The 19,010-nt window shown below is 37.4% G+C and overlaps 1 protein-coding gene across 7 annotated transcripts in view; it reads left to right on the top strand.

The window, feature by feature from the left end:
* Nucleotides 1-19,010, top strand: part of LOC149321939 (A-type potassium channel modulatory protein KCNIP1) — a 799,364-nt gene that overhangs the window by 758,610 nt on the left and 21,744 nt on the right. For 5 of the 7 annotated variants that reach the window (XM_089531786.1, XM_089531768.1, XM_089531795.1 and 2 more), the window contains exon 2: nucleotides 13,772-13,896. In XM_089531786.1, coding sequence (XP_089387912.1) covers nucleotides 13,795-13,896 — 102 coding nt within the window. In that variant the 5' untranslated portion in view covers nucleotides 13,772-13,794. Of the gene's footprint in view, nucleotides 1-4,736; nucleotides 4,770-13,771; nucleotides 13,897-19,010 lie in introns of all 7 variants that reach the window. The other 2 variants (XM_089531759.1, XM_089531777.1) reach the window with 1 other exon arrangement.

Raw genomic sequence — 19,010 nt, 5'->3', positions numbered from 1 at the left:
ATAAGGCATTTGGCTTCCCTTGATGTTACTGAATTGTATTCATAGGTATTATACTATAATGCATATAGTATAATAATCTAATCCAGAAATAATTACAAAAGCAGTTAGGTTTGTATCTTCCAGCTGGGATTCCTTAGCACAGTGGTTCTCAACCTTCCTAATGCAGCGACCATTTAATACAGTTCCTCATGTTTTATTTATTCAAAAAGGCCTATATAGATTTAATACAAAATAATAATAATTCTTTTAGTATAGCAGCTTATCTTGAGCATCTCTCTTTACAAAAATTTATTAGTGGCTCCCATGTTTGTTTTACATCATCTTGGAAGTTATTCAGGATCTTTGTAAGTAAATAAAACAGATAAAATGTGGTGTGTGTGTGTGGGGGGGGGTAAATCCTTTGGAGCTATTATTAATATAGGAAGTAATCAAGCTGAGCTAAAAGCAATTATATCCACAGAAAGATGCAAGGGGGGAATGAGAATCCATGAAGAATTTGATAATGATGTAATTATTTGTTTTATGTTGTACATTTTCAATAAAGACTATTTAAAAAAAATACAGTCCCTCATGTTGTGGTGAACCCCAACCATAAAATTATTTTTGTTGCAACTTCATAACTGTAATTTTGCTACTGTTTTCCAATGGTCTTAGGTGACTCCTGTGAAAAGGTTGTTCAACACCCAAAGGGGTTGTGACCCACAGGTTGAGAACCTCTGCCTTAGCAGATCTTATTTCTTCAATTTGTGATACCTATTTGCATGAATTGTGGCAAGGTGCCCTAACTCAAAATGAATCTCTAAATATTGTCCCTCAGTGGGAGATGGCAGAATCACCTATGATTCAAAACACACTGCAGAAATAATCCAGTTTGGGACCACTTTAACTGCCCTGGCTCAGTGCTAGGGAATCCTTAGGAATGTTGTGGAACCAGAGTTCTCTGACAGATAAGGCTAAATGTCTCACAAAACTACAGTTCTCAAGATTCCCTAACACTGAGCCATGGCATTTTAAAGCTGTCTCAGACTCGATTATTTCTACAGAGTGTTTTGGATGTGAGTTTCATAGGTGGGTAATTCATCTTTTGATTAATAATCTGAGAGTAAAGAGAGAAAATTAAATCAATTGCACCCAGTCTATTCAGATTCTTATTGTGATTTTTTTTTTTTTTTTTTAGATTTTAGGGTTACACAATCAATTATTTTAAACAGTGATTCAAACTGTATCATTTAAACAGCATACCTCCAAAGTGACCCGAAGCAGCTTTATTTTGGCCTGTCTGTTCAGGCCCTAAGATTAACAGGCAGAGAATTATTTTCTGTTCCACCAACACGCAGAGCCCTGTCAGGTCTTGCTTTGGATTTCCAGCTGGAGAAGTATCTCACCCATTTTTATAAAGCAATTGTAACGCTCCATCTTTGATTCACCAAATCAAGCTGCTGAGTTGTGCCTGAGTTGCTGAGATAAGTAGTAGCTGCTGGGATGTTGGGGATTTTATGTATATTTATAATATAATGTTTTATTGTTCTCATTATTCATTGTATGTGTTGATGATCCACCCTTTGGTGGAAAGAGGATTATGAATAAACATTATTATTTTTAGTATCTTATATTTATTGTGTAAGTAAAAATTTCATGTTTGTCCTTATAACAGCTATAAAAAACAAAACCAACAGCTAGGAAATATACATGTTAGATAAAATATCATCTATTATCCACAGGGGATATTTGTATTATATAGAACATTACTATAGTATAGCACAATATTATTTATCAGTTTGTCAAATAATATAAGGAAGTGATGCAGTATGAATGTGGTTACAATTGTCTTATTTACTCACTCACTCCCTATCTCTTATTGTTAATTGTATGATAAATAGGCGTTTTCTCTTTCCCACATGCTTCTTCTTTTAATATAGGCAGGAAATTATATTAATATGATTTGTATCATCATTACCAAATCCTTCCAGGATGCTTCCTAAAGATTGAATCCTGCTATAGTAAGGATTTGCATTATTTTTTTTAGGCAGGAAAAATCTGTAACTTGAGTACATCAGCTTCTCTTTGCAATCACTGTTTTAATATTAATCAGAGCAGGGTCAAATAAAGATACATACTAGCATCACAACACAATCATAGTAATAGATCTTAGGATGCTTTCACATAGGAGGCGAGTGTCATTAAAATGTGATTAAAATGTGGTAACAGCATGATCAGGGAGAAGATTATCACACTCCCATGTGCTTCTCCCATTTGTGTCCAGTGCATAAACTCTAATGGACATGTCATTGGGTAATAACAGGAGTTATTACTCCTCCGTGTGATAGAGGCCTTAGTAAAAAAAAAGTATAATCCATCTCTTAATGATTATACATTTACAGACACTTGTACACAGATTTCATTTAGAAATGTTTGTTATCTGTTGAAGAAAAGCTTCTTGTACAAAAAAAATGTAGAGCTTTGATTTAATTAATCCTTTTCTGCACATACTATGATGGGACACAGTTAAGTGTACAGAAGACTGTGGCCATACAAAAACATTCTTTATGCAAGAAAAATCAATCATATCTAGATATCCTTAACATCCTCTCTCCTAGAATAGAAGATGTGTATTATGATAATCCTTATCTATTATGCTGGAATTGGTTCAAGTACAAAACAAGCTTTAGAAAGGCAATCACTGGAGCTCAAGAAAGCAAAATGTGTAACATGGTAAATATGAAAAGGAATAATATTCAGGATAACCAGCTAATCAGACCCAGATGAAAATTATTTCCTGACCTCCAGCTCTCTTGACTGTGTGATGTGTGGGGGAGGCAACCAGTGAGTGGGGCTAAGAAAATGTGCGCCTGTCAAAAAGGAGTAGGTAAAAGGAACACTGCCTCAGGGAGTTCAAAAAGGACTTTTACCACTCAGCTCAAAGAAGAGAATTGTTCCTTTTTTGATAAAAGTTAAAGTATAGTATTTATTGATAACCATCCCCTTCTCTGAGTAAAGTGGCTAAAGGCAAGATGCTCAGTCCATCCCGGGAGAACCTAAAACAAGCACCAACCTTCTCTGTTCTCTTGGCACTCCATTGAACGGAATCACCAAAGAACTATCACCACCACCATTTTCCTGCCCAGACATTTAAAAAGACCAGAAGTGGCACTGAAGCAGAGAGAGCAGGGTGATGGTGCATCTTTTAGTTATTCCTGGGATGGATTAAGCTCTTGCTTTTCACCACTCAGAGAAGGGGTGATTCTTTTTTTGATAAAATTTAAGGTGCAGTATTTACACTGACTCATGGATAAGTTCATCCAAGTTTCGGGGGGGGGGGTGTCAAATTTTTTTAATAAAATATTTCAACTTATATGTGAGTATATATGGTATTCAGCTAGACCAAGTGTATGAACCTTGTTCAGACAAACAGCTAGATGGCTTGTAGAATATCTGAAAGTTCCCTAATATCTGACAGTCATGTTCTGTGTACTTTATAGAATTCACACTAACAATATATTTAGGTGTATTAGCAAACTCTAGTTACTTGTATCAATGCAAAGTGGCCAATTAAAGTTCTTGAGAACAATATGAAAAGGAGGCATAAGATGAGCAGTTAGTGGTATACACTTTCTTTGCATATTCTCAATCTCTAACCCTTCAACCACATGTGAAATTTCCTCTTTCATAGCCAAGACAGCATTTGTTCTTTGTGTTAATAGTGAGGGTGTTAATAGAATTTGAAGTTGGCTGTAAATTAGAAGATATGAGTTACAGTTGGACGATTGATGCATATAAGTAATCCAGTTTCAGAGAACTGGGAAATGGCAGTTATAGTGTGAGTGAATGGGATGAGTAGTATTTGAGAAGAAACTGCATGAATTAGAGGTTTCATGTAGTAATGGAAAAGGCAGCAAAACGATAGCATAATGGTTGGATTTCCATAGCAACAGAATCTATACCTGCATTACAAGGCTGAGAGAGATTTGGCTATTGATTTACTGAAATATGCTAACAATTATTACTTTTTCATTTTGGCGGTGACTAACTACAATCTAATTTACAGGTCTCTGAAGTAACACTTACAGGATGATGATGTGAATTAAATATATTATTCTTCCTATTAATTGTTAATCATTCTCTTTTTCCCCAGGAATGTGTGAACAGCATTCTTTTGTTGCTATAAAAATGTAATTATTCCTGTGATTTTGATTAGGAAAACTAAAATCTACCTGAAGTAATTTCTTTGCAGAAATCATTATTTGTTCCTTCAGCAGGAAAGTGAAGTCTTAAGATTTCCCTGTAGTTTGGAAGGCGAACTGTTCTAGTTTCCAGGAAAGACATTTAAAACTGCATGACAAATATCCTGTCTTTGAAATAGCCTTATGATCACAATTTCTAGAGCAGCTGCTCTCCAAACTGTTATTACCTGTCCTCAACTTGTGAACCTTTCCTGACGATTGCATGGTTGCATGACTGGTAGCATGCTGTCTTCCTGTCGTGTTTTGTCATCCATTGTCATATGGTTTCATACCAGGGAGAGGGATGCTTTACATTTGATATCATCATCTGGGAAAGCCAGCAGGGCCATGCAATGCAAAATGTCACATCCAATGAACAAGAAACAAACATATCATATAGAATATAGGGCTCCCTTCACATTGAGTCTAGATCCCATCCAATTTTACATTGAAAGGAAGAATAATAAAAGTGTTTGCACTCTTTTTTTGTTAAATTGTTTTCTTACTTTTTCCTAGAATTCGCCCGGTGGTATTACCTGTCTCAGAGAGGTAAAATTTAAATCAATTTGACTAATTTTCAAAAGAAGTTTCCCCCCTTTCTTATTCTAACAATGATATAAATGGTTAATATAGATTTCCAGACTCCATGGTTTTATTTAAACCTTGAAAAGAAGGCTAAGACTTTCAAGTTGTAATTTAGTCTCCTCTGGAAATGTACCATGTCCGTTTCCTAATACCTAATTTTGATGTGTTACCTTCCATGAACAAGTTTGTGTAAATCAACATATGGTAAATTGTTTCAAAATCTTCAGAAAATCAACTTAAGATATATCTACAGTACACTCCCACAATCTTTCTCTGTCACATTGTTAAAGCTTATTAAAAATTCCTGGATTTACTTGGCGCTGCGTTAATGAACGCAATTTAAAAGAGGTAAAAGTGAAATATCATTCCACATAAAGCAAGCAATATAAATCACTCAAGATTTGATTTTATTTCTCAAGTGTACCAACTATGACTGTATATGACTCTCCAAAGGAATTCACATAAAAAGAGGATATATGTTTACTTTGTTCTCAGATTTTAAATGTTATAGTCCAAGTCAAAAGATCTAGCTGAGGCTATTGTGTTTGGGGATACAGATAATTCATGTGTACTGATGTGAATTGTGCATACATGACTACACAGAGAAAAGTTAATGTGAATCAGGTTATAGCTGCAGTGTGTCAGGTCAGAAGCCATTTTTATGTCTGCAGTTGATTAAAAATATTAAATATACCTTAACTGCTTTTGAGAAAAACCTAGGAGGGCACATGATCTAACAGTGAAGATGCTCTGTGATAACACAAGCAAGAGTGAAATCCATCACAGTACACTAGACTATACAGTGTGCTGCAGATTAGCAAACATTAAGCTAAACACATAAACTGAACACATAAACTCAAAAAAGCAGCACGAGTGGTTGCAATGAAAACTTAATAGAAACCACTCACATAACTGGTGTTGGGTTGAACCTTTGCAATGAACCATGGTTTCAGAAATGTTTTAAATTAAGCACAGACAAATGAAAAGTAATCCTTCATAAGATTTCTTATCTCAACTGGTAACTAATAAAAATGAAACAATTTCTAATGACTTTCACCTATGGTATTAAAATTTTATTGTTTAGTGATCAAACTGTCCTGACCATAAAGATCATGGCAATTTTACTGCTATCGGTGGACATTTCAACAGTATTTTGATGTCATTGTTTTTACATGAGGTGAAGGTGTTTATCATACAAGCAATGTAAAATTAATTTATCTAGCATCTCCCTCATGCATAATTGATATAAAAGCAAAACTCTCTATTTCAGTCTATAGATGATACAATTACCATGGACATTTAATCAAAATAGATAATGTATTAATATAGTATAATCTCTTTGTGCTGGTTTATGGCCAGAAACAAGATTCTGTTCTATAGTATAATCACTGTTTAACCCTCCATTTGTCATCTGAAGCCTGCACTGAGGGGGAAAATTTGTAGCAGTCTCCCCAACTCCCAAGAGTCCTCAACCATGATGAGCTGTAAATTGGCAGCCTTTTTTCTAAATTAGTGGAAATCATTCTTTTTCTGAGGGCATTTGGGATCTATTCCCTCATTTGAAACGATAGCTAAAACCCGTGCACAGAATATACAAGAGAAAAATGACATGCAAGTTGCATATGCATTACTCACTCATCATGTTTACAGACTCTTACCTCACAGTCTGTCTGGAGGCAGGAGTTTTCTCTCATTTTTATTTATTTGTTTATTTATTTATTTCCAAGATTCATATACTGCCTTTCTCCTGCAGTGGGATTCCCATGAAGCAAAAAATAAAATTTTAATTTGGTGATGCTAGATAAATTACTTCACTTTTAAACAGTATTTTGGAGTAATTTATGGTCAACCATACCTACAGGTTTACAAAAACCTGTTAAAAATCTTTAAAACCCTTTAAAAAAATCTGAGTTTTAAAAACATTTTTCTCTGTTAGAACCTTCTTTGTAACCCAGCAAAAGTCCTCAATCAAATATAGAATTTTGAGCAAACAGTACTATTTTGACTGTTGAGAACACTTGTGCCTGCAGGTCTTCATGAGGGACGTGCACCCTCACTTCAACTGCTGGCCAGATTAAATTCCACCTCTTAGCCAGAAACTTTTACATGACTGCTTTCCTCCCTTCACAAAAAATGTTGTTGCCAAACATATTAGTGAGAATTGGCCACAGACATCTGTGTAATTAGCTATTCAAAACCTAAGAAACAAATACATTTCCAGGTTTCTGAATGAAATACAACAGTCACCACTGTGCCACTAGCCAGAGGATTAGGCATGAAAAACTTCACTCTAGCTGGCACTCTGAAAACAGAACAAACCAGAACCCTCCTGGGTTTCTTTACCCCCAAAAATGCATCAGTCTCCACAGCATTATGACTGGGTTGTCAAGAGAATTTAACACATATAAGTTATGTGCTGAAGGAGACAGTGATTCTCCTGTCATTGTTGCATAATGATGCAACAACATCGGACCAGAATTCTATGCCTGAAACTATCCTCCTCCTTAGTAAATGTATTCTCCACATGGACTTCCATGGGTTTGCATGATTAAACTGAAACCAGTGGTTGTATTTCAAATATACTGGATTTTATCTAATGCCTATCTTATCTGGAAAACTAACAACTGACATTGGTGTGAACATCCTCCAAGATACCTCTTTTTAGAGTTAATCAAGCCCTGTATTAAGCATAAAGATATTGCCAGCTTATTTGGAATGTCAAGAGTGGCAGTTTCAGATTTGGTAGTGTTGCCACTGCTGACACCTAGAAGAGAGAATGGTGTCTTTGTCGTCAACACAAAGACAGAAAGTTGAAACAACAGTTTGCAATTGTTTCATGCAATTGTTTTGCTTTTCCTGCCTATACAGTTGCAAAGTATGGTGATTGTGCATAGGCTGTATAAGTAGCATGTGCTGTTTTTTCAAGGTCAATGAGAAGTGTTTTTTTATTCATAGCTCACAATTATTGTGCTGTTATACTATGCAATTGTAATTGATGCTATTTTTGAAGCTATTGTCATGATTGTAACTTCCCCTCCAATCTACTTAATGTTGTGTATATGTTAATGACATGATTTTTCATTTTTAATTAGAGCCCACATATTGTTCATGTGTATGGCCTCTGTGACTTATGTGCACAAGAGCCAAAACCCTGTATCAGCTACTTACTTAAGCATACTTAAGTATGTAACCTTTCCTGGCCAAACAACTGGCCTAGATTTGCTCATTCATAACTGTTTCATATTCATGATTGCTACCTAATCACAGTTTTGATGCTACTGTTATGATTGTAACTTCCCCTCCAATCTGCGAACCAGGCATCAGGTGCACGGAGAGAAGGAGGTGCATTCTGCCAGTGATCAGAGCAGCAGAGAATGACATTTCAGCCATGGGGGATGCTCAGATTAGGAGAGGTTACTTGGTTAAGTATATGTAACTAAATAGCTAATACATAATTCTATATGTTATTGTTTACTAGAAAAATGAAGGTTCAATAAAGATATTTTAACAGACTTTAAATGCTTTTTTTAAAAAAACTTGCAAATGTTATCATGTTTAGTAACATCCATTCTGTGGCTTTATTGGGATACATTTAACCCCCAAACCAGATTGATACTGATCTCTTTTCTGTTCATAGAGAAAAAAGTTAATCATAAGCATCACAAGGTTGCCTGTATTGAGCCAAGAATTATAGCTGCATTTCACAAAAAGGAAAGCATAGCAATGTACTTTGGTGAAAGAGAAGTGAAAAAGAATGCATTCGTTCTATGGCCATCATGCAACAGCTTCTAATACGAACTCTAACCTCCATACAAATATAGTTTTCTTAAGGTTCAAATTGCCTACATTATCCTTAGTGCTTCAGTGCTTGTAATATATTATATTATACTCCATAATATATCATAGAAAAACATAGGATCTTATCAATAGGAGAGAACGCTAGCAAAATCATCAACTCCCCTCCTCCTCCAGAGACTAGCCTGAACTTCAACAAAAGCACATAAACAACTGTACAATCAATCTGAAAACAACCTGGACCAACAGCCACTAAGGATAACTGTTTAAATTTGAGTTTGATATATTTGAATTTTAAACTGCTGAGACACAATCAAGTAGAGGTCTATTGTTTTTATCTCCACTATTTCCAGAACAGTACAATAGGAAATTCCAAGCTGAAAACAATCAATCTGAGAACAACATGATATCTAGTAAATGAGGACTCAACAATGCATTGGGGAAGTAATGCAGTCCTGCTTTACCAACAATACCCTCCAAGACCATTAGCTTGGAAAATCTCAGTATTACATCAGACACCACTTCCAACAGCTCATGGAAACATCTTCCAGGAAGCAAGGAAAAGAGCATGGAATAAAAATTCCCAATCCAAGAGCTCAGCATCAGATAACGTATAATGGCATTTGATGGATAAAAAACCTAATAAGAAATAGAAAATTCTCTAATAATTAACCTCCTCCCCTTCAGTTTCCCAGTACCAATGCAGTACCAGAAGACCTGAGTGCTCACAGGACAGAAAATAATCTATTGCAAATTGGAAGAGTTGGAAGAAACCAGATAAAATTATATAGTGCCAATTGATTAGGTTGAAAAAAGGATTAAAAGGAAGGAAAGCACACTGTGTTAGTAGGAATTAAACCCTCTAAAGGAAACAAGAAAGGCTTTAACAGCTGTCTCAGGAGGGAAGCCAAGGCAATATTAAATGAGACATACTTAAGTCTGTGAAATGTCTGAACTACATACTTATAAAAGATGTAAGTGCAATTATGCAGAGACAAAAGCTTTGATGATTTAGGTGATGATATGTAGAAGGTGTGAACATGGTATAAAAATTATTTTCAGAAGAATGATTTTTTAAAAAAGAAAAAGGTAGAGCTGTCATCTTCTGTGGCATCCCATAACTATACACATTGTGACATTATATTATGACAATTTCATAATATAGTTATCATAAGGGGAATCTCTATAAAGAAGACGGAACTGACTTTGCAGATGAAACACAGAGAATACCATGGCTTGATGTTTGAAGCCATTCACCAAATGTTGGAGTGCCCTAAGCATGTTTCTGTGCTGAACAATTGCAGTACAAATCCAATTCTAAAGAAATTAAAATGTAGTGGAAAACATCAGACCTTTTTGTTTGATTGGTTTTGTTTCTAGCTCTGTTGTTTTAAAATTAGTTACATTTGCTAGCTGGTGAATGATTAGGTGACCTGCTAAAAGACAACTGTTTCTATATAAGTGAATAAAAGAATAAAAATCTTAACTGATGAATATATTAACATCGTAACTGAAGAAACATCAATTTGCTCACCCATGGCTGTTCTAAAACATCCATCTACAAAAGGCAAAGAAAACAGTGATGAATTACACTCTGGAATTTAAGAGCAAGTCCTGTACACACGATCCACTGAATGCAGATCATAGAGTGCACCAGAATCCAGCCATGACAACACAATTCCTGATAGATCACCACAATGGCAATACAATGGTGGAATGGCTGGAATGGCTGAAATTGGAAAGTGGATGGAATAAAGAAGAATATAACATATTCTAAACCTCTTCAATTAAAAGTCATACCAATACAGCTTCGCAGAACTCAGAATAAATTTTCATCTCATTGACTTAAATGAGGGGGATAAAAAATAGGGGAAAATGTTGGCCTGCATCAGTTGTTCTACCCACCCCATCACCACAACAGAACATAAGTCACAATGTAAGGCATCAGTTGTATGTACAGCGCTGTGCAAATTTACAGCGCTTTATAAATAAAATGTAATAATAACAACAATAATAATAACAATAATACTAATAAAGTTGAATGCCCAGTGACTTACAGTGTACAATTACCTACATATACACCTGGCACAGGAAGACAATCTAGATGTTAGGGTATGTGACATGAATCTATAACTCTGAATTTATGCCACACACACACATTTAAAACATGGAAATGTTGATAATATGAAACTCTGGAGAAAGGAGACTATGCATTAAAAAGGAGCACTTTGCATAAAAGAGTTTAGTTTCAGAAACCTATGGGAAATGGAGCATATTTCTAACATATCTCTGATGAGGTTTCTAACAACCACTCACCTTGGGAGTCCACATACAAATATAATTCATTCTACCTCAGCAATTGAAGGATCCAGAATACAGCAGTCCACATAAGTAAGCAAGAGAACAGGAATATTTGCAACAAAGTACAACTGCAGCTAGCATTTCCTGACCTTCATCATACATGAATTCTGAATAGATGGAAGTATATTGTAAAACTTTTCCTTCCCAAGAGTGAATCAAAACATCTCCTAAAAGCATGGAAGGATACATGGGTAACCTCTCCATTGGCAAAGGCCATACATTGCAAGAGCCAGAATGGTGTACTGGTTTGAGTGTTGGACTACAACTCTGGAGAGTATGGTTCAAATCCCTTCTTGGTCATGGAAACCCACTGTGTGAAATGGGCAAGTCACACTTTCTCAGCCTTTGAAGAAGGCAAAGACAAAACATATTTGAAGAAATCTTGCCAAGAAACCCCTGGGATAGAGTTGTCATAGGTTAGAAATGACTTGAAGGCCCATAACAAATTTATTCCATGCCAACCATTACCACTACTAGCCAGACACTCATGAACAATTTTGCCATACAGGAGCACAGCTTTGAAGAAGCAAAACCTTGAGATCTAGCTGTTATGCACACTGTGCATACAGTGGGTGATATCCTACTTTGGGTTTGTCGAACATAAATTGTCACATGCAAAGTTATTCATTGATAGTACTAGATTACTCTTATGTTGAATGGCAACATTATACAACTAAATGTGCAAAGGAATGTGTGACTGATGGAGTATTAACCTTATCTGCAGCAGACACTCACATATTGGCCAAGAATGTGCATCCATATGAGCAATTGCACCACATGTGCAATTCCACTTCCATGATCTTGAACCAAATGCAGACATTGCTCATTGGACAAAAATAGCCAGCCACTTCCACAGGGAATGTTACATATGTGTAAAGTGCCAAGAAGATTATGGCCAGTGTTTCCTTCCAAACACATAGGGAAAAGAAATTAAAATTTCCGCATTCACTCCATCCTGCTGCCCCAAACCCATGGATAAGGTTATAGCTGGAACAGTGGCTATTCCGCTCAGTAGGCGCTACTCTTCTTTCTCTGTCTTTCCAAACTCTTAATTGTCATCCACATTTAGGAAACTTATCTCCCAAGTGTGATGTATTGCTCACTGCCCACCCACCACCCACCCAGGTTGTCTCCCCTTGCTCTTCACGGGCTCTCACAGCTCAGATCTATCTCATGTACCTGTTCATGAACGTGATCGACAACAGTGACCTGGATGATCCCAGCTGGTCCTCTAGGGATTCTTAATCTACTTGGTCTAGCAACTTTGAAAGCTTCATGATTAGAAATGCATTTATGCATCATATAAATGTATTCTTTGTATTGAGTTGTTATAAGGGACACAATACCTACTTCGCTGCTATCTGCTAAGCTGGTGTGAATGACACAGGAGCCCTGCTGCAATGTCTGCTTGGCAATTCTAAACAACCTTTTCCAGATCACATCCATCCTAGATGCTATTTAATAAAGGCTATGAATTTACTACATGCATTTTTTTTTCTTTGATAGTACAAGTGGCAATGTGGACCTAATTCCAACACACTGTAACGTTTGCATTCAGCTAGACCCAGGGTGAAACCAGGAGCTCAGTGACCTCAGACCTGTGCCCCTCATCTCTCTTGTTCCCCTAAGTACCCTGGACTGTGGGATACATGCTGTTGTAGGCTGTAGGAGGCAATCTCTGGGGAGGAGGATTGGGGAGATTGTGTAACAGAAGGGTTGATCTTGCTGATCTGTATGTTTGTAAGGTTATCCTTCAATCTAAGGACTGTAGAGACCAAGAAATAAAAAGCCCTTGTGCATTCTTCCTCCTAAAAAATGGATTCAACAGCTGGATTATACATATCCACACAGACAAAAAAGGGAAACTTTGCTACAGATCACTGAGCCAAAGAGGGTACACAGTACAGAGTCATCATTGAGAACTATCAACAAATATTTAAGATATCTAAATACAATGAAAATTACCCCCATGTCATTATTGTAAGGAGTTTACTGTTCATCCATGGATTAAAACTGTGCAGCGTCCCAGTATGACTCAGAATTAGAGGAAACAACAGAACTTGAGGTAATATAGTGTGTTCTGCATGGTCTGATGTACCTGTCACTTCGGTAAAAATATTTTTTGAGCTGTGTACACTTTCCCACCACAATACATCCTTTCTGTGTCTTGAATTGTTTTTAAAATATCTATGTATTACTTTGCACTTTCAGTTGTCACTGAACATCTAATAAAGCCAACCCTGCAAATTCTTTTGTTGTACAACAAAAGAAAAAAAATCCACTCCTGCTCAGTAGAAATTGTTACTCTTATCCTAAGCCTGTTACTTGAAAATAAGTTACATCAGTTCCAGTGGTGCATACTGCCATTAGATGTGCTTGGAATCACAGCTTTTGTCTATGTTTAAGCATGTCTAGTTCATGTTATCTACACTCTGCTCTAAAATATTACCACATGGTGGGAAATATTTTCAAATCAGTATGTGTGAATTTAGGAAAGATTATTTGTTGACTGAATTAGAAGCATTTTGAGGTGTTCAGGAATTTCTTCAGTTTGTTGGATGATAATATCTTAAAGTGTTTACCTGTTGAGTTCAATAACATTTTATGATTCCAAAAGAGAAATGCAAGGTAGGCTTCTCTTTGTTGCTTTTTGGGTTTATGTGTAATGGAACCGGGTGGATATGGAACTATATTTCATTGTTTGCATTTATGAATAATTTGAAGATTAATCAGTATCACATTTCACTCCTTCCATCATTTTTATATGTAAAGAATGATGCCTCGACTAATACTTTTCTTTCATTTTATAGATAAAATTGAAGATGAATTGGAAATGACCACAGTATGTTACCGGCCAGAAGGATTGGAACAACTTGAGGCACAAACCAATTTTACAAAGAAGGAACTTCAAGTGCTTTACAGAGGCTTCAAAAATGTAAGAATATACAAGTACAAATTATTATACTGAAGTGACTAGCAATTGAGGGGAAACTGTTTTGTAGCATGAGCACAGAATATACACAGAGCACTGAATAGGCACAGATCCACAGATCTGAACAGAAGAAATAATTCTTTGAGCCTTTGTTTGAGAATCAGAGAAATATAAAGCTTGCCTTAAAACACATGAGTGTTTTTCACAATTATGTTGAGTTGAAAAGTACAGTTGGGTGAGAAATGTGCAGGGCAAAAATTACTTTTTAAAAAGTGAGCTTTTTTCCCCAGTTTCTTCATATCAAATGGAGTGGCTCACAACTATTTGCAGTCTGAAATGGCTGAACAGTATTTTTATATTATTACTATTTCTTGATTTCATTGTATACATGCAATTCAAAATTAATCTAAATTTAATTGTTTAGAATACTTTCAGTATGGATTCTGGGATTTCTGCAAGCATAGTGGGGTCATTTCATTGAATGGGGTCCTTACATAAAACAAGGGATTATAGAAGAGTTAACCAAGCCTTGTAAGCACAGGAAATTACACACTTGTCCTCCTGCCTCAGACAATGGGACATATTTCATCCTTGCTGCTGAAATAATCTCAAATAGGCTGTCTTTGTCCTAACATATTCCTTACTCTTTCTAAAAAGTAGAATCACTTTGCAAACTGATAAATGAACATATGGCTATCTAAGCCACATTCCCACTTACAAATAAAAAATTTTGTGAACCAAATCGATGTATCAGTTCGGCAGCAGAGCATGGTTCACACTACATTTGCCCCAATCACATTTTTTTGCTGCAAAATAAAATAAAATAACCCACTTGTGATTCAAATTAATGAATTAATCGATTCAAAATAGAGCTGCTTCAGCCTACCAAAGGGCAAATTTAAATAGATTCCGACCTGCATCTGGTTCACACTTGCGTGGAATTGATTTATCCAAAAATATGTGGGAAAAATTAGCATAAAAAAGATATGAGTTAAATGGGTCTAGTGCATGGACCTCTCTCCCAGTCGCTTCAGCAATTTGGTTCAAGTACGAACCAAGGTCATTTAAACCGGTTCAAACTGATTTGCGATCCTGTTTAAAAGGTAGTGGGAATGAGGCACTTTTTGGCCTTAATGTACTTTACACCTGGGGTGGAGCATTTTTAAGATCTACATGTGGTGTTGGGGGACCCACCTGTCAATCACTGTGCCTTAAAGAGGTGCAGGTTACTCTAATCTTATTCATATTTTAGAAAAATGAATATTGAGCATTTGAGGTCATTCATTCATTCATCATAAGCAGGCTATTGCCACTATGTTGGCTGATTCTTTTTCTCTCCATTGTTAACAATTAGCCTCTCTGTTTTCCCAAACTGGAAAGGTCAAAAAAATACCTCTCCCCACCCCACCCCACACCAAACCACAGTTGACTGGGGATGTGGGGAAGTTGGCCCAGTTGTTAAAGAAAATTCAAACATTGGTCCAATACAGATGGCCCAAAAGGGGCAGGTCTCTGCCGCCCCTTTCCACACTGGATTGGAGCCAGGGCAGCCTCACCAGCAGCCCCTGCAGCCCCAATCTGGCGCTTTTCCAGGCCACAGAGAAGCAGCAAAATGACGTTTCCCCATGGCCTGGAAAAGGTGTATCCTTGGGGCTGAAGGCTCCTGGACACCCTGACAGGCACAACCATGGGAGAAAGGGGCCACCCAGCCCCATTCTCCCTGGCTTTGTTTCTGCAGCAATCTATTTGCCGTGGAAACGAAGCTCATGCCCAAAAGGAACTCCGTTTCAGAGCTCCTTTCTGCACCACAGATAGGTCCCACAAGTGCCCTCCTGCGGCACAATGATGTCACACACACGCTGGTCCATTTGGAGGCAGCGCATGCGTGACGTCATTGTCCCGCGCTGTGTATGGACAACGTGCCTTCAAAATGATGCTGTCCCTGCGAACTAGGGCTGCGGAGCATGCGGTTGCTGCATGCTCCCTAGCCCTAGTTTTGGCCCTAGGACAGTGCTTCCATGCCATTTGTATCGGGCCATTGATGACCTTTCTTCCAGTCCATTTGGATGAGCCCAGTTTGTGCCATTCGAACATGGATAAAAATATGAAGGACAGAATTCAAAATACAGTATAACTGTGTTAGTCTGTAGAATCAATATGTAGAGAGATCTTGTAGCACCTTTGAGACTACCTGAAAGAAAGACGTTGGCAGCAGGAGCTTTCCTAGACTTCAGATCTAATTGCATCTGAAGAAGTAGACTTATGTCTATGAAAGCACATGCTGCCAACTTGTTTCTTTCAGTTAGTCTCAGAGGTGCTACAATATCTGTCTACAAAATTAAGTACAATAACATCAAATCTACATTACATTATACCAAAGTGATAAATTGATATATTGAAAGCTCATGGCATGCAGACAGCTAGGATGCCAGGAACAAATTTAGGTTAATATTTTTCTCCCTTCCAGGCTATCATTTTAGATGAATAGAGGTGGATTTTTTTTCTCTGTGGGGGAACACTGAATTATACAATCCCCATTCTCAGTCTGAAGTACAGCCTTTCTGACAGGACTGCACCAGTTATAGAAACATAGAAACAAAGTTGGAAGAGACCACACTACCCATCCAGTCCAACTTCCTGCCATGCGGGAATACACAATCAAAGCAATCTTGACAGATGGCCAGCCAGCTACTGTTTAAAAACCTTCAAAGAAGGATACTCCACTCCAAGGTGGTCTTGCTGATCACAGAATCATGGAGTTGGGAGCAACTCAAAGGGCCATCTAGTCCAAGCCACCATTAATGCTGGAATTCACAGCTGAAGCATTTGACAAGTAACCATCTAACCTCAGCTTTAAATAGCTCCAGTGAAGGAATGTTCTCTACTACCTTCTGAGACAGTCTCTTCCACTGCTGAATAGCTCTTACTGTAAGAAAGGTCTTCCCGACATCTAGCTGGAATCTCTACTTTTGTAATTTGATTCCATCAGTTTGTCTTCTAGTCTCTGGAGCAGCAGAAAATAAGCTCCCTCCATTTTGCACAAGACAACTCTTCAGATATTAAAGATGGCTATCACATCACTTCTCTGTTTTTAGTTCTTCAAGCTAAATATACTATGATAGACACTGGTCAGTCTATTGTAATTCGGAAGAACAAACAACAAAAGACGACTAAACTAGGTTGCAAATTATTCTCTCTGTGTTCTGTTTTTCCTGTTCAGCTTCCCATTGTTCCCCTATGTGATAAACTAAATTTATCTGTACAATTAGAAATTAGTGTTTGGATTGCTGTATTGGTGGGCCTAAGCCAACCTAGGCTTTTTAAAATTGTTGCTTTGATCCCTGACCATTATATTTTGTCTCATCCTCAATGAGAGGCACTCTGCTAATCACAGATATATATGAGTTTGAACTAACATGTGTATGCAAATTGACCGAAGTTCTGTGTATTCAGTATTCTTTGAAATGTAAATAGGAATTTGGTATTCAACAGAACGCTGCTACTAACACAATGAAATCCTCTTATTGCAACCATATTAACTCCTTACATGTGTGTCTGAAAAAAATGCAACCATGGACAACAAGTGCTGGCTGAATTGGTCAAGCATAACCATAGGAATGGGCAAAGAGAGAAAAATGGCTGCTATGGACCTATTGCTCTTCCCATGCAGCAAGCACTGTCTGCTGCTGAATCATTTACTCAGATGTCAACTACCTTTGGCAGCTTGTTTCAAAGGAGATGAGTTGCAGGAGAGACAATTGCATGCAAAGTAAAAGAACAGGAAGTAACAGTGAAAAGAGGTTGTATATCATTCTCAAAAGTAATAATAGACCTGCTGGAAAGGATCTAGTTCAGTGGCTGTGTTGGCTGGGGGACTTGTGGAGTGGTTTTTGATCCTTGCTGTTGGCAAGTCCAGAAGCATGACATGAAAGCCACAGCTCTCTCCAGAAGTCCTTTCACACTTCAAAGTTATAGCAGTATGGTTCTACTTCAACTGCCATGGTTCCATCCCATGAAATCCTGAGAATGGCAGTACGAGCAACCAGAGAGCTATTCTAATGTCTCTGACCAAACTGCAAATCCCAGAATCTGACGTTGCCATGGCAGCTAAAGTGGAATATAGTACTATAATTGTGTGGTGTGAATGTGCTCTTGTGTGTGATGTGAGGCCATCAGTGGCCTTTCCTAGATTTCCTTCCTGTCCCAAGAGGCACCACACCCATCATCTTGGAAATGAAGCAGAGCAAAGCAAAAGCCATCTTACTGTACTGGAAGATGGAAAGAAGAACGTTAGAATGGATAGAATAACTGAAGTGCTTTTTAAAATCCTTGTTTATATTTGGCTAAAGTTTAAATATGTATGGGTATGTATAGCAGGGTCCATAGTGTTACTGATAAGCCATCAAACTCCCAGAAGCATTTTGGCAATTTTAATCACCAAATAAAATTATTTTAAATCAAGCCTTTAAAACTGGGATAGATTATCTTCAAATTAAGCAGAGGTGTGCTGGTTCTTCTGTGTCAAGCTCTGGTATGATACTAGTGAATGAATCAGGCAGTTAGTCACCAATAACCCCTTTTTGCGGTTAGCTGCTTTCCTTCTGCTTTCAACATTTGCATCATCATTCTAAAGTGATTATTGAGATTTTGTTCTCTGTGTGCTAAAGCTAAAGAATGTAAAAATTATATTGCAGTATCTTGTTTACTTGCAATATTTTCACTGACTACAAAGGGTTGGGACAACAGTGATAATCATACAAGCCTCTGGATATCGCTGGGCTGCATCCCAGTCACCCCTGCCAGCATAGCCAATGGTGAGATGTCCTGGGAGCTGCAGCACATCTATTGGGGCACAACATTTCTACTTCTGGTTTGGGCTATGTTACTGCATTTAGCACTTTCTCAGCAGACTTATCATCTTAGCTGGTTTTCTGTTTCTTTCTCACTGAATGTGTTTCAAGAAAGTGAAAAGATGAGTACTGGCAAACTTGCACCATGTGGTTTTTCAAAAGGGGTGTGCATCTGTGGCCCTTCGAATATTTTTGAATGGCAACTTCCACAATCCCCCACCACTGGCTACGGTGGTTAAAGCTGATAGAAATGTTAATTGAAAAACA

Source organism: Sceloporus occidentalis, unplaced genomic scaffold (assembly GCF_023333645.1).
Source record: "Sceloporus occidentalis isolate IW3139 unplaced genomic scaffold, rSceOcc1.0.p SCAF_1, whole genome shotgun sequence".
Lineage (NCBI taxonomy): Eukaryota > Metazoa > Chordata > Lepidosauria > Squamata > Phrynosomatidae > Sceloporus > Sceloporus occidentalis.
The sequence above is the reverse complement of the archived record's forward strand: the minus strand, read 5'-3'. Positions and strand labels throughout refer to the sequence as shown.